The sequence below is a fragment of the Mycetomoellerius zeteki genome, unplaced genomic scaffold (assembly GCF_001594055.1).
Source record: "Mycetomoellerius zeteki isolate Tzet28-1 unplaced genomic scaffold, Tzet1.0 scaffold192, whole genome shotgun sequence".
Taxonomy (NCBI): Eukaryota; Metazoa; Arthropoda; class Insecta; order Hymenoptera; family Formicidae; genus Mycetomoellerius; species Mycetomoellerius zeteki.
This window is the reverse complement of record NW_017256875.1, coordinates 87350-104557: the sequence shown is the minus strand read 5'-3', so window position 1 is coordinate 104557 and position 17208 is coordinate 87350. Positions and strand designations below refer to the sequence as shown.

General features: G+C 38.0%; 1 protein-coding gene across 2 annotated transcripts in view; it reads right to left on the bottom strand.

Annotated features, from left to right (window-relative positions):
• Positions 1-417: 417 nt before the first annotated feature.
• LOC108722067 (MAGUK p55 subfamily member 5-A) overlaps positions 418-17208 on the bottom strand; it is a 72289-nt gene continuing 55498 nt past the window's right edge. For both annotated transcript variants that reach the window (XM_018446976.1, XM_018446977.1), the window contains 10 exons: positions 15446-15693; positions 11420-11595; positions 7149-7371; positions 6489-6724; positions 5697-6024; positions 5346-5554; positions 4594-4793; positions 4333-4505; positions 4087-4251; positions 418-2786 (listed from right to left, as the gene is read on the bottom strand). In XM_018446976.1, the coding sequence (XP_018302478.1) occupies positions 2296-2786; positions 4087-4251; positions 4333-4505; positions 4594-4793; positions 5346-5554; positions 5697-6024; positions 6489-6724; positions 7149-7371; positions 11420-11595; positions 15446-15693 (2449 nt within the window). In that variant the 3' untranslated portion in view covers positions 418-2295. The remainder of the gene's footprint in view (positions 2787-4086; positions 4252-4332; positions 4506-4593; positions 4794-5345; positions 5555-5696; positions 6025-6488; positions 6725-7148; positions 7372-11419; positions 11596-15445; positions 15694-17208) is intronic.

Sequence of the window (17208 nt, the reverse complement as noted above, 5' to 3'; positions counted from 1 at the left end):
AGAAAAATTAATAATGATGAATTCGAATAACTATCCTTCCCCTCCTTCTCTCTCTCTCTCTCTCTCTCTCTCTCTCTCTCTCTCTCTCTTTCTCTCTTCCTTTTCTCTCTATACATAAGTGCACAATTATTTACATAATCAATATAATGACAAATTCTAGGGTGCCTCTTGAGCGCATTTTAAAACTTGGATTCATCTGGAAATAATCCAGGATTATTTGGCACATCTTTCTTGCGTCCTTTCACATGCGGTCTGATACTTGGCACAATATTGAACCGTCATGCATTGATTGGCTCTTAGAAGATCGATTTTAAATAGCTAAAAATTGAAATAACGATTTTTTTCACCGTAGACACATCTCTCTAAGTCGCGCGTCCATTTTTACGACTGTTTCACATTGAATTTAGTGTATCTATCTTTTTCTCTCTGGATCGACTAACATTACACAGTTGATCTAATCACGACACAGTAGCCCACAATCTCTATACGAACGACACATCTTTGCCGAATTTACCGGAGCTCTTAAAGTCATCGAAGAAAAGAAAAAATACAGAAAAGTTACTTTCCGATATAATACACAATTATTGCTAACGCAAGAATATTTATAAGATACACACCGCGCACTTGCATTTATCGAATAATTTCCAATGAAAAACCACAATGGTCTTTCTCTCTCTCTACTACACATTTTTTTCTTTTCTATTTCGCATCGATCCTTATTTTCGTAGAGATACAATGACATAGATAAACATCTTTTATCCTATTCGATCGCGTTGCGTAATAATCGCTCCCTGTAAAAAAACACTCAGAAGAAACAATTGTTTTATGCGAAATTTTCAAAAGCTTGTATACCGAACCACAGTCGAGCCTAAGTCTATTGCGTTTAACGAATCTACGGGTTCGAAACACGAGTTTCTGCTCTCTAAACAAACACGAAATGTCTAGGGCGAACGGTAAAACGTTAGCGAGTTTCGCCTTTTTCGACATCGCAGACGTTTCCTCTTGCGTTCGAAGAAACGCATAAAGTGCGTCGTTATGCTTGTGGGATCGTCGTTTCGGAATTATTTTTTTTCTTCCTTTATATTAAGAGCTTCCGCTTGGTTAGAATAACAGGACTGCTAAAAATTTCTAACCAAAATTTCACGTGAAAAAACGTGTGACTCTCTATAATCGTATGCAAAAGTTGGATATATATGTATATGACTGATTCACGATAAAAGTAAAAAGAATTAATTACATTACGCGGAGTTAATAATGCATTCACGTTAATATATTCGCACGTGCTACTCTGAATGAGAATCTTTTAAAAAATCTGGATCGAAGCTCCGGTTCCACTTATCAAAATTTATCAAAACGTATGTGCGTAGATCATAGAAAATTACACGATATTTTCACGAGTCCCCCGAGTTAGAAATTTTTCACTGTTAGGAGACATCAGGTCAGGTACACTTCCTCTCGTAGAACGGGCTAATATGTAGAAAGAGCAAAACGCTCGGCAGATGTGCTTTGGCGCACCGAGAAGATGATACTTTTTGTATACTCGCGCATCTAATATAATAATGTTAATCGTTTGGGGAATGGGTCAGTCATGAGAATTTAATCGTAAATACCTCTGAAACTTCGACGTACGAACGTATTTCAGTCGGAATTACCTTCGGATACCAAAAGTAAACTAAACTGCAGCAAATCTGTTTAAAATTTAAGCGAAACTTAAATTTAAGTTTTTCGGCCGATTATCGTCCGTGATTTGATTCACATATTCGCTTAAATTCGAAACATCATTGATGCAATCAAGCCTCGAAAACTGTCGTCTTTCACGGTGGTATATAAACACCATATTCTTTTTTTCTTTTATAACAAATGCAAGAATCTACGTCGAGGAGTAGTTCGTCACAGAGGTTGTGAAAATTTTTTGTAGAACATTCATTCTCTTTTCTATTTCTCTTCTTCCTTTTCTCCCTTTGAAGATTGCTTTCGAGGATTCTCCGTCATTTTCATGGCACCAAAGTACGACAACACGCGCGGAAGACTCTGTCAGGCGAGTAGTACTTGCAATATAATAACCGGGGAAGATTTAAGATTTGCGTAAGAAACATAAAACTATGTAACAGGCACCTGTAGAAGAACCAGTTCTCCGAGTTTCTATCAGACTTGCTTGAAGTCTTACTTGGAAAATTGCGTAAAAGCACTTGTCTTGCAAACAGATACCGCAATACTGGCCTCCGATCGCCGTCCTCACCGTCGAGACACGTACAGAAACGCTCGTCTTAAGCGCGGCGATTAAGACCGCTTAAGTTACTGAACCCAAGACGCAGGCACCCACTGAGGTTCTCGCTCGAGTGAATTAATCTCCGTGAGAAGCTGGTTATACGCCCGATCCGTATCGTTGTTGACGATAAGCATATCAAACAGATGGCCATACTTATCCTCCATCTCACGGGCCTTCTCGATTATGTCTTTTAATTCTTCCTCTTTGAAGCTTTCGTTGTTCTTGATCCTCTTCTGCCTAAGCTTCTCGAGACTCGGAGGCGCGATAAACACAACATACGGCTTTAGATCCGAATTTCGCAGGATCTTGAGACTCTGAGGATGCAGGTTTAAGACACAGATTTTCCCGGAATTAACCACTGTCCTGATGGCCTCCACGGACGTGCCATAGTACGCTTTCTCGTACTCGCCGTGCTCGACGAATTTCCGACAAAGAATATCAGACTCGAACTGAGCACGAGAAATAAAATGGTAATCCTGCCCATCGACTTCGGAATCTTTCTTTGGACGACTTGTATCTGGAAATCGAAAAAAAGAGGATGCATTATTTAGGTTATTTTTATGTTTCATTTATTTTTATGAGATATTTCTTTTAAAAAATTATATTGAAAGGACGGTTTCGCTGAAATATTTAAAAATTTAATTAATTACAGATCTAAAAATAATTTTGTTGGATTATCAAAATAATTATGTGTGCTCAAACTGCTTGCTAGACTGAATCAAAACTTTTTGCAGCATTGCTCATCCTTTTTATAATTTTCTACGTAATTATTCAAATGTCCAACAAAATTATTTTCAGATCTGTATCTAGCTAAATTTTTAGAAACTTTAACAAAATCGATCTTTTCGTGTATAAAATGGTAAATATTTACAACAGATTAATTATTTAATTGTCCATAATTTAATTGTTCATAATAATCCTAGCTTCATTATACAAAATATATTATTGATAAATTAGAGCTCTATATCGGTCGAAGCTAGATCTTAAATACTTAAATTCAATCTTGAATCACACTAAATATGATATATATGTACCTGACATATATACCACACTTGTAGTGTGGTTATAAGCAACATACTAACAAACTGTATGCCGAAATATTTCTGGACTAAACACAATTAAACCACTGTAGTAATTTCGCGAATTAAATTAAATTCTAATAATTTCGATGTTCAAACAGGCATCATATTTCAAAGATGTTAATATGCTAAAAAAACTGTAATTAAATTTATTGCGAAAAATATTACCTCGGCCGGAAATCGAAACCTCTCTTGTATTCCGTACAAGGTAGTCTAATGGCTCAGGACGCTCGTACGGAATACAAGAGATCTGGGTTCGACTCCCGGCCGAAGTAATATTTTTCGCAATAAATTTAATTACAGTTTTTTCAGCATATTAACATCTTTGAAATATGATGCCTGTTTGAGCAATTGTTTAATTGTGTTTAGTCCGGAAATATTTCGGCGCGCAGTTTGTTGGACTACAAATGTGGTATATATGTCAAGTACATATACATATATTATATTTAGTGATTCAAGATTGAATTATTTAAGCATTTAAGATCTATCTTCGACCGATATAAGGCTCTAATTTATCGATTGTGTTTCTCACATATACGGTCTAAAAATGAGATTATTATAAAATATATTATCTTCGTCAATCATGTTAATTTCAAGTTAATCAAGTTTAACAGGCTTTATAGCAGCAGCTTTGCTGGTGCCTTACCTTTTGTGTCTACTTTATACTTATGTACATCTTAGTATATTTCAAGAGTACAATAAACTAAATTAAATTAAATTTTTTTAAATGACACTTACGTGGTATCGCTGCAGCAAAACGTTCGCTGTCTTGCATCAATCTCTGCCTAAGTTCGTGTCGTCCGATGTTGGGTGGTCCGATGAGTACAATTGGCCTCTTGTGATTTGCACGAGGATAGTATAAGGCGACTTCCTCGTACGTCAGCACTTCTTCGCTGTCGTAATCTGTGAAAAAACTTTGCGTCTAAGAATAGTTTTTAACAATTTGTAATTGACATTAGGTCAGCCAATTTAGACTTTACATACCGTCTATGGCAGTTGTCGCGTAAAGTGGGTATCCATCGTCATTGAAGTTCGCGCCGAACTTGTTTCGTTTTTTCTTCTTTGGATTTTTTCTCGCGCACAATAGTGTGCTGGATTTTTTCGAACCTCGCATCGTCGATTTGTCGCCGGCTATCGTCTGCTTCATGGATTCTCGCCTGTACAGATAAAACGGGATACCGTTTTAAACGGGATGCGGTGTTCAAGTATTGGCGCGATTATAATCTTCGATTATAGTTAACTCACTGATGTTGAAACGCTCTGCTAGGTATTAGACCAGCCAGTGTCTGATCCTCTTCACCTTCTCGATATGCCTGCCACCAGTTTGGATCCTCTTGGGAAATTACATGGAGTATATCGCCCTTTTGGAAGCTCACGCCCAACTCTCTGCACGGTATGTACGGGTCTTCCTCGGGATCGTAATCGAAATGCGCTCGTATATGTATCTAGATGCAAATGGTAAAAACTTTATAGTTACAAATGTCATGTTATACCTGCGTTATGTCCGTGCAATAAAGCCGGAACAGCTGTTTCCTATTAGCGTCGATCTATAGATAATACGTGTAACTTACAAGTATCAATGTCGTATCGTTAAGATAAAAGAACAAATGTCATATGCTTATATGTATATGTATATGACATTCGCTTTTGTACATACGTTCACGTACGTTCAGTCAATGTAGATGCACTAAACGAACTTTAATTAAGTAAGTAAACGACAGAGTGATAATATTGATGTTCTAAATAATATTGATGTTCTTGAACTACAGATATCGAAATCGTAAAAAGACATTCAAATGTAAAACGATCAATGTCATTTGTGTATCTTGGAAGTTGAAGGACAAATGTTTTCCTTATCTGACATTTGCCCTTTCACCTCCAATGCCACCACCGATAATATTGGTTGTTCTAGTTTCAAGATTCACGGATACGGTAGTCCACATTTCTAATACGAGAATGTGCTAAATATATCAGGATATGTGCTGTATATGTCGTACCTGGGTCGTGTCTTCTCTCCTTAAATTATTTCTGTGATTCGTTGGAGCCGGAAGTACCAAGAACGTGAGACTACCCTGCATGCCAGCGAGAATATCACAAACTTCGTTGACAGTCTTGCCGCGCATTTCTACTCCGTTCACCTCGAGAACCTCGTCGCCTTCGTGTAGGAGTCCTGACTTGTCTGCCGCACCACCGCGAACGACACGTCCTTGCAAAACAGAATTAATTTTAGTGTTAGAAATAATGTTCTCGAAATTGAACGATAAGATTATACGACAAATATGCAGTAAATCGCCAGTATACTTTTAGCAGAGATAGAGGAAATGACAATTGCATGTAAATATAATTACCTATGATTACCGCATCTCCTTCGTTTCTGACGGTAGCACCTAGAGGTTCGTTAGTTTTCTCAATTCGGATAATTTTAATGTTGTCGACTACACGGGAATCTTTCCAACTAGACGTCGGACTGGGCGGACCACTGGGTGGAGAGGACGGGCTTTGCTTCCTTTGTAAACCTTCTACGTAGGAAACGATAGAGTCGTGCGCCAGAAGCAGAGCCTCCATGTCGTAACTTGTTAGAATACTCGTTAACTCTTCCACGGCGGCTATTGTTTCTGCTCCACCGACACCTGTTGCGGTCGACGACGATTGCCATTTTTCAAGGATGTCCACGCACTGGAACATTACGTCAGAACATTAGAATTATGACATAAATTGAAACACATTAATAATAACAACATAATTAATACGTAAGAGAATCCTTCACGAGATATGTTGAATAATTGATTAAAAATACATGACATGGGATATATATATATACAATTTTTGAGTTATACACTCATGTTTAAAATTCACTGGAAAAAGGTCTCTATTTAATTAAATTTTGCATAGAAATTATAAAAAAAACATCATCATTATTAAAATATTTGAGGAAACAATTTTAATAAGCTTCTCCACATTATTCTAATTAATTACGTATACAATGTTGTACATCATCTAGCTTCATGATTAGGAAGAATTTTTAATTAGTAAACAAAAATGTATTGAATAGCGTTTTAAATAGCGTGAAGAAAATATCCTCTCTTATATTATAATAGATCCTCTCTTTTATTATATTATAAATTATCAATTTTACATACATCTCGTGCTAAACTCGATGCATCATCAGCATGATGTTTGAAAATCTTGCTCGCCCTTAGCCGACTTTTTAAAGTATGACGAGTCGCCAGGGCAGACGCAAATCGATTCTGCACTAAAAGTGTTCGGACAGCCTCGAGCTCGGCTTCAACACCTGAACCCGAAATACCAAGAGCACCTGAAATATTCCGCAGTTGGAGCTGCAGCCTCTCCAGCGTAGCAACGACCTCGCCGTATGCTGAAATATGAAAGGTATACTTGTTAGAAACTTCCTTGCGGAATCCTGTGCCGCCGCACCCGCTGTTTATTTACGCTACACAAGCGGGCTATAAGGGAAGAGCGAGGAACTATATTTAGTAGCATTCAATTTTCAACAACTTTCAGAATTCTTTAAATACCGCTCTCGCGTTTGTAAGTTTATGAAATTAAATGCAAGCCATTTAATGCAAATGAGATAGAATAGGTCTAAAATATTCTTTTCAAACAAAACAATACAAAATTGAAAAAGTTTAAATATTAATGTAAAAATAAATAAAGAATACGAATTGTATTATATTAAATTTTCTTAATTCAGTTTATTTGTTTTTCTTTTCTTGTTTTCCTTTTTTGGTATTTCCTTTTTAGAGAGAACTGCGAGAATATATTTGGAAAAGAAAAATTACTAAGAGGCCTGGGCGGCTCCTCCACTTCTTGGACTGCATTAGGAGTGGCGTGTGTAATTCGACTGACGCCGGTGGTCACCTCGTCCTGTGCGTAAGCAAGATTTTCCTGGCCACTGAGGCTCGTTGCGTGGCTCTCCAAAGCTTGGAGCTTTTTAGAGCCACGGAGAGAACGGCTGAGCATTTCCTGTCTTTCCTCCTCATCTTTCCGTTTTCGTAACTGCTCCTGTAAGTACGATATAACCGGTAAATTATTTTCCTTTACAAGATATAAAAATGTTCATGAAAATTTAAATCTCGTAACAAAATAGAACTCTCCACGTGTATTCTAACAGTGTCGCTGCGCTTGGCTTAGCGCCGAGACACTACCGTGTCTCCAGAAAGTCGAGATATCAAAATTCTATTCGACAGTTATTAAAATGTACGACACGTATTTCTTCACAAAATATTTTCACATATTTTTTTTAGAAGATTAAATACATTCTTGTTTAAATGTATTTTAGATGCATGAATATAATAAATAATAGAATTCTTTAAAAATACCAAGAGAACAGAGAAAATTTTTATTGGACTAAAATTTATCACGATTCTTTTTCTGTAATTTATGTAATATATTTATCTAGTCTACAATATACGCATTAGAAAAATTAATATTTAATATATTTTGGAAACATAATATTTTAATCCAAAACACACTGATTATATTGTCTTAAGGAAATTTTATCTTATTGAAGTATTACAACAATTATGCTGATTATGTAAGAGACTGTGAAATAATTGCTGTACACATCAACTGAAACGAATGTCGCAAATACATACGATTCGCTGTAAAATTTAAAGATCACTCAATGCGTGCAACTTGCGAAAAGTAAGAAGTTCTTAATGAAGAATGATATTAAATTCAAGACTCTAATTGAACTTCTTTGCGAATGCATACCTATTCATCAATTATTTCGAGACAGCTTATATCCAGAAACGTAAAGTTTTTAGTTTCCAGTCAACTAAATCTGGCACAATACACATCAATATACATATCTCTCTCATATATTCTATATTATACCTATATTTATTTTGCTTATTATTATTTTTAATTTATAAAAGTATTTTTAACAAAATCTTTTTCGATAAGAAAACGTTTTATTACTCCGTATAAATCTCGTTACTCAATAATTTTTTAAAATTGAATCGCTTTTGTAGTGTTTTCTAAAGTTTATATAATCGCATTATGTGAATGTATGAATTAATTAAATAGGTTAAATGAAATAAAATGTAAAATATTTGTTGACCGAGAGATTTTCTAAATATTACAAAAAAAGAATGGTTCCCAAGTTTTCAAGAATTCGTAACTGAATATTCATACTTAAAAATTCTATATTTTTATTATTATTTTCGATATATGCAACGCTATATTTAGCAAAGTCTAATTTGCAATAAACTTTTATTTTCTTTATGAGTCAGTAACATCTACTTGCGATCAAATTACATGAATTTGTCATGCTATCGGCGATACTATTTGTGATTCGTGATCTACGCCCACCGGTGTCAGTTGATAAAGTCGTCATTAGTCAGCCGTCGCGTTTTACCGTCGTGAAATTTCAATGCGTATGACATGTCCGATAAAAAATGTTTATCTGTAATGCCGCTGTAGCCGGCAGCAAAACCTGCAAAACATATGACTCTTAATTTTCATTTATATAACGAACACCACGTTTTGCCGTGCGATGCTACATACGTATGAGGATAAACATATCTCAATGAAGCCCTATTTACCTCAATAGTGGACGTAAGGTTTCTTGTACTCAGCTCTCGCCCTTCTGCACAGTGTACTTAGACAACGCAAACATGTATGTGTCAACTTAAAAAAAAAATGACAACAAAATGAATTCCGGGAAAAACCAATGTTTTCAGTCGTTTACATAAGTCTGGACGATCTCTGAGCGATGCGGTATATCTATAATCTGTTTTAACATGTGTGATTCCATTTTGATAAGAATTAATTTACGGAATTTTGTAAATAGAATAATATACATAAAATTGAATTGGGAGAGGAAATCGCAATGCTTTATATATTATAAATTCACAATTATTAAGGATTTTTAAATAGCAGCTTATAGTAATAGGAATATCAAAATGTAAATTGAAAAGAAATGTAAGATATATTGGCTACTCAGTCGATACATTGCAACTAATGTCTTTCATAAAAACAGGAAAGTAAAGAAAAATGTGTTGAATTTAGGACACCTGCTGCGGCGTATCTCGAGATATTAGAGCAGCGAACCGAATTGAAAGTCTGAAATGGGTTCTCCGTCTGTTTGAGGCAGATCAAGAAACTAAGGTCAGGAAAATGGGAGCCGTATAAAAAAAAGAAGGGGCCAGGGAGCTGAATGCAGCAGGCCTGCGAGTCACCCTACGTCTACACCTATCGAAAACTTCGTAACGCTACACTTCAGGCATGTAATCTTAGACTATTGCAGGGGTTCTTTACATTCCAGACCGCACTTGACTTAAGGCAGGTAAGAGTGTGGTGTGAGGATTCCATAAGATAAACAGACTCGCGCGGCCCCGACGACGCCAGTCACGTAAGGGGTTCTGGCATTTCTCACACTTACAGATACTGAGATTGTATGAATTTCAAGCGCGCCGTACTCGATTTACGAGCATATCCAGATCTCATCTACGATTTTCCACGAAGAGTTTCCCTCCCGATTTTTAACGGTTCGATGAAACGAAGTTCAACAGGAGTGAAAAATTATTCGAGCGGGACATCAAATGGATCTTCACGCCGCGTATTTTAATTTCAAAAAGAACTTTCTTCTGCCTCTATCTTACGCCGAATTACATTTATTAACAGACAAGTCAGTATTTCACTGCCACGTGTGTTTCATAAGCGTACATTGAGAATAAATGGAATGAAAAATTTTCCATTTTGATTGACGTTCGTTTAATAATTTTCGAATAATTAACGCTTGTTAACGTACGTTCTGTTAATGCGCCTAATTAATTTCCGTTCGTGCAAGGTCGCATTGCGATTCATTTATCAATTGAACCTGGGCTCGGGGAATTCGGAAACTGTGTGGCGCGACTACGAATGGTGCCTCGATAATAACCATTGTCATTGCAATTTCCTGCGCAACGTGGTCACGTGAGTAGTGAGTTGTAGTACGTTCTCTTAAATAACGATCTGTCATTTACTGCCTTCGCATCGTTACGCAACGCGATTTACTGATTACCCACGGTTGTTGCGTTATTCTCACGGTTAAAAACTCCCCGCAAAATATCTGTTTTCCCGGGCTGAAACGCGCCCATTAACAACTTAATCCGATCACAGGGTAAAATCGTAAATTCCGACGAAAGCAAGAAGCGCAGTTTTATCGTTGTGACGAAATACCGGAGGAAGCCACGTGCCAGTTTACGAGCTAGACCGGCGATATTACGCGGTCAACCCTTCTTCAATATGTAAATCCTGTCTCGCGCATAAAGATTCCTTTTTACGAGAATGTTTATTACATCAAGCGAAACCAACGCGTTTCATGGCAATTACCACGGTTGGACATAATTTTTACGTACAGCGAAATCGATTACATAAAATTTATTCTTTTAACAGATGTGGCTTCAATATTAATAATAATAAAATAAACACTTCGTAACACTCATAGACGTAATGTGACAGATACAAATTGCAACATTGCGCATTCCCTAATCTTAACTTCTGTGCTCAGTGAAAAAGAATTATCAGCATCTTTCTTCGACTCTATCAGCATTTTTCTTCAACGTGATACTTTAGAAAAAGAGAGCGATATGCTTCAAGCTACCTCATTCTTTCTGCTCAGTTAAAAGGAATTGAACATAAAATCTTTTTCTTCGACTCTATCACCATTTTTCTTCAACTCTATACTTTAGAAAGAGAGAACGATTATGCTTCAAGCTACGTCATTTTTTCTGAAGCGATAGCGACAATTTCATAGGAATGCGTAGTCCATTATTGTGTATATAGTAGCACTTACCAACTTTAGGCAATTTGCCTAATTGTATTGACTTGAGTTTGTTCTCTTAACAAATGTGCTTTTAAATTTAACAATGAACAATTTTGAATACATGTTAGGTACACATCTAGTTTGTTTTCTTTTTTTCTTTACGCCGATACTTACATTCCGTCACGTCCTCCAAAATTCGACACGGGATTGGTAGTGTCCGCGCTTCTCGAATGCTTATCATGCGTGCTTACGTGACTCGATACAACGCGAGTGCGAAAGAGTGCCGACATCATATCTTACCTGATATTTCCTAATAGAATGAAGCTGTTGTTGTGTCGGCTCGGCGTTGGCGTTATCGCTCGTCTCAACATTATTGTTCTGCGTGGAGAGGCGCAGATTATCTTTCGGCGGTCTGGCAGGTGCCCTCTTCTGATCGCGCGGTGGGATGGCAGGCTTGACCCCGTTGAGACCGGCCTAAAAATCCATTCCGAAAACAGCTCGTATTAGTGGTCCCACGTGCCTGACGCCGCGCAAACTACTTTGCCTTTCCCAACTCTTATCGTTTCACATTCCTTTCTCTTTTATCATTATTTTCAGACACAAACTATTCGTATACTTCAGTCGAAGAGGCTTTGTAGAACCGCGTATTTGCATGCAGCACGCGGAAGGACGAGAGGGAAGAGAAAAAGAGGAAGTTGACGTAAGCTAGATAAGCGAGAGAAAGAAAAAGACAGAGCGGGATACACTAAAAGAAAGCATATCAAAAGCAAGATTACGAAAATAAAATGCAGAAGTAAAATGCCAACTCTTGAATGACTCGTCTTGAATGATTCATCAATATAATTGTATCAATATAATTGTATCGAAGATGATAACATATCTAAATACTTGTAATTATTTACTTTTAGTTAACGTTGAATCTATGTCAATTTTTTTTTTATTAAAGATTTATTATGCTATTTAAAATCTTGAACTGTTTATTTCCTTTGTTCGCTATTTAGAAATGTTATTATAATTAAGATATGTACATGATTTACAGTTACGAGTATTTTACTTCACAATTTTTATTGCGCAGCTTGTGGCTGCTTTACCATGCTGTTGATGTTTCATGTTAAATATCCCGCATTCCTCTACGCATGCTCCTCATTTTGCGTCTTAATTGAACGGCAGCCTTCGCACGTTTTGTCTTTGCAATAATAGTCTTATCAAGATAAAGGATATATTACACAAATATAAAGATATTACATAAGTTTGTTCTTTAAAAGATATTCCACAATTTGTGTCTTTATCCAACCATCTAATAAAATTTAATTTAATCAAATAGAATAACACGTGCTTTTATATCGGTCATTTATAGTCAACAAATCCTATATATAATTCCGATCCATGTACATGTCTCGGTTTATGAAAGAGAATTTAATTCATATATATTGCGCTTCCCAGACAGCAGCCGGTGTGGAAGTATTGAAAAGTTGTGAGCGCGACTGTAACAGTTTCCACGATCATAACACGTGCAAAAGGCAAGGAGAAATTACTGTTCTATAGTCTCCGAGAGTATCTCTTTTATAGACAGATCACGACCCTTAGCATCGAGAAATACAACTAGAATGATGATGAATTTAATCAGGTAATTCAAGAGACAATCAACCACAAAGTTACTTTGCAAAGCGTGCAAATTTCCAAAGTGCAAGGACGCCGTTCGAATTATTCGACGAGCGAAAGTTTCTAAACTCGAGACGAAGTCCATTGTGGTTTACCTGCTGTTCGAGAGCGTCGACGTGCGACTTAGGCGAATGGTTCTTCACAGTGTGCATCGGTGATTTTGATACGTTCTGCTTCATACGTTCATCAGAAAATCCGTCGTGTAAAACTGTCGAGTGATCAACTTTATCCCACCCGACGATGGGTGACGACGTGATTTTCGATATTGAAACGAAGTCAGAGAGCGAAATGGCTCTCCTTGTCATCGTCGAGTGCCAATCGGTCATTAAATTTGGAAGGTCGGACATGCTTCTCCAACTAACGCGAAATTTCACGCCATTGTTAGGAAACATAGATGGAACGTCCAACTTAAAACATTCGTACTTAAAAAATAGCCTTGAATTTTTTTTATTTTGTGTACTCGGCGAATCATCGGGACAGTGAGCGCTGTCACGTCGCTCTTTTTCTTGTGGCTGACAATCATTAGAATAACGCGTGTCATCGAATAAACGACTCACAATGCGTTGCTCCGCAGAGGAGAACTCACGCAGGGAATTCCGAGAATTCTGATTTGTCTCTTGGATAGACGATTGGACATGAATGTTATCTCTGACTTTAAAAAACGAGATATTTTCCTTCGGTAACAAGCTAATCTCGCTCGGACAATCGGAGAAGGTAGTCTCCTCGATTTCCTTCTCGGAATCAAGGAGTTCTTCTTGAGAAGAGCTCACGACTTTGTTTTTAAAAATAGGAAAGACACTCAAGTATATAGAATCGCTGGTTGGTAAAGGGGGAGAGGTCATTTTATTATTATCAACTTCTTCGAGAAAGGGGTTTTGCGAATTTTTAGGAAGCTCTTCTGGAAAAACGAAGGCTAATGAACGTTCTCCGCTCTCGCGGCAAAATTTTCCTCGTAAGAAAACGTGGTAATCATCCTCGGAACAGGAGTTTTCGATTTGTTGATTTTGAAAGAGATTCTCATTTCGTTCGTTGAAGGAGCTCCGCATTTGCGAGAACTCGTTGGAATTTTCAATGTTCGTGACGAACGATCGCAGGGTAGGATCGTTAGGATGAGTCTGCATTGGTGAGTTAGGGTATTGCGTGCTATAAGTGCCAAGCGAATCACCATGCTGGTGGTGCAGGATAGACTGTAAGCTGTCGCATATTAAGCTCTTGACTTTGGACCTTACCTTCTTCAAGTTGTGCTTATGGTCTATCGAGCGCGCGACCACGGTCTCTTTAGCGCTATTGTCAGCACTAGACAGCGTCGTGAAGCTATTATCGTTCAAGGAGAGGCGAGGAGAGGCTACGAGCGTAGTTGTCGTCATGGTCATCGTCGTTGTCGCAGCGCACGAACTCGCCTCGTTAATGACACTCGTCGCGCGATCGCGCTTTGGCTCGAGGGTGTTGTGCTTGCTGTTGCCGGGGGTCTTATTCGGTGGCGGGTATATCGGGTGGCACTTGGTGACCGGCACGAAATCCGGTGGACAATCGACGGCTACCTCACGGTAAGGCTTTCTGCCCACCACGAGGAAGCTGCGGTCCGCGTTATGCTCGAGATCGCCAGAGGCCTCGCTCCTCAGGGTGGAATAGCCGCTGGAGATCTGCTGATGTCGCTTCTTTTTTGTCCGCTGCCGGGACGAGGACGAGGAGGAGGAGAGATTGCTTAATTCGATGCCGAGAAGATCGTCGGTCGAACCAGCCCGAATCAATTCCTCGATATCGAGACTGCGGGTTTTTGCCTTCAATTTAGATCGCTCGTCATTTGAACGACGTTTCGTTGGACTCTTGCTGGACTTGCTTACTGACTCGGTTTGGGAAGATTCCATCTGCTGATCCTTGACACGGACAGGCGAGACTTTATCTTGGTCTTGCGGAGTTCTTGGAATTGAAGATTGTTCATCAATCAGTCTGGTTAAGTCTGACATTTCGTCGGATCGCAACAGCCCCTGAAGATCCTGCAAGTCCGTTAATCCATAAGCTGGATTGTCAAAGGAAGTCGCGTCTCGGGTTCGGCCAAAGAGTGGAGCCACCTTGATATCGGGTACCACCGATCTACAAGGAGAACCGAGATCTATCCTTCGTACGTCATAAGTCGGGGAGTCCTTGTGGCTTTTGCTATGCCTGAGCATTAGGCTGGTATCGAGGGGTGCGGTGCTGTCCGATCTACCCGATGAGCTTCTTGGACTCGCGGAATCGTCACTACATGTTTTCAGCATGGTGGGGTAATCCTCCTTAGCAAAAGGATAGTCGTCTTCAATATCGACGCTGGACTCCTTCTGTCCGCCTGCGTCCTCGTCAACGTTCGCGTATACTTCGAAAACTTTAAAGGTACTTTTCAAATCCGGCGAGCCGGTCGCGATTGGGCTATCGCGATATTTGTCGAACCCCAAGTTCTTTCTGGTGGCTTTCACTTTCTCTTCCTCGTCCTCGATATTCAGCTCGATCTTCAGCATGGACGGCTGAAGACCGTTGTGAACGTTAATTGTCCTGGCTGCGTCGGTGACGTCGTGCGTGCGATCGTTCGATACGAGTCTAGCGCGTCCGTCCGCGATGGTGCGCGTCTTAAGGGTCTCGTTTTTAAGGTTTAGGGAGAGGTCGAGGTCGCTAGCGCTACGGGGACGATGTTGGGATAGGCCTTCTGTAGAAGGGTGTCGGGCACATCAACAGGTAGCTCCCGATGATGGCCCAGGGCGCCAGGGGCCCACATCTCATCGGGCCCCAGTCCCTCCTGCGGCTTCTTCGCGTCGCGCGAGCTTGTTGTTCGCACGAGTTGTTGTTCGCGCGAATTGTTGTTCTCTTGCAACTGCAATTGCTGCTGCTGTTGCTGAGAGTGTATGTCCGTCACGCCACTACCGCTACGTCTTCGGGACCTAAAATAAGAGAGCAGAGCTCTGCATTAATGTTACTGTTAACGGATTATTAATATTGTTTTCAATTCCCGAATGTTTTTTAAATTTCTCAATATACTGTAGGTACTAATATACTGAAATTTGTGTGAAAGTATAAAATCTCCGCAAAAGTGTATCTTGAGCTAAGCTTAGTAAAAGACAACTTTAATATTGTATCTAACAAATATATAAATTATTTATATATTTTATAAAAGATAAGATAATACATGTCTTTGAAGATTTATACATATTTTAATTATATATTTATCTAACAATAAGTATAATTATTATAAATGTTATATAAATATTATTAAAATGTGTCAGATAATTGAAAATGTAACTTCTGATAGGTAGAACCTTAATGTGTGATCTTTAATAAGGTAAACGTTCGACGGAATAGTACACAGTCGAATAACTGTAATTCCTTTTTTTATCAGATGTAGGAAACTAAGTGAAGGATAACTAGTTATTAGTATATTCTTTACACGCAATCTGGGTGAGGTAAATTGTTAGCGCTGTTATGAACATAAAATAGTACATCCGAATATTATTATACATTTATGGATAATTGGATATCTTTAAGGTATAAACTAATTCACTGTTGACATGAGATACCTTTGACAATGCATCATTAAGGAAGATCATATTTATTATATAATAAAAAAAAACTACATATACGAGAAACGATAAAATAGCCCTGTAATAATCGGTTAGTATCTTTACTATAAATAACAGTAACAACGAGAAGTAATATATAATAATAAAATATTACTTTTAATAATAATACTTTATTCTTCCTTGTCAAAATAAATAGATACACTAAGAAAAATATCTGGTTGAAAACAGATAAACCAAAGATTTTGATATCAGTAGTCAGAATCTTTCCAGTTATCTCAACTAAAATTCCAGTAGATTTAACTAGAAAATTCTAATTCTCATTCATTTTCAATCAGAATTCCAATTAATCCAACCAGACATTTTTTTCAATGTAGTACTCCAATTATATAGTTAATATCAAGTTTTCTTTAAAAAATTACTGAGACAAACTTGCGAAAAATTATAAAAATTGTTAAAAAAAAATGCAATTTATCGTTGAGAGAGAAAGTGCCATTTATCTCACAATCAGTACGATGCCTCTTCTTTTCCTATCTCTTTTTTCTTTCTTTCTTTGGAATATTCCTTCTTTCCATATTTTTAGATTTCATAGAACGTGACGGTGCTCACGTGGAAATAAATTCAGCTATATATCATGACTCTCGATAGTACATGTTACATGATGTCTCAAACGAATGTAGAATCTCCTGGTCGTTCGATCGTGCGAAAAGTCTTTGGGACATGCACACGGCAACAGACCGGGAAGAAACTTTCGATACGATAAATCCTAAATATATGTATTACGGCTTGTCAGTCGCCGGTTTATCATGTTAGGAAAAGAGTTTGCGATAGTTATTTTTCGTTATAAAGTTGTTCTGACTAAAGTAGTTTAAAAGAGTAGCA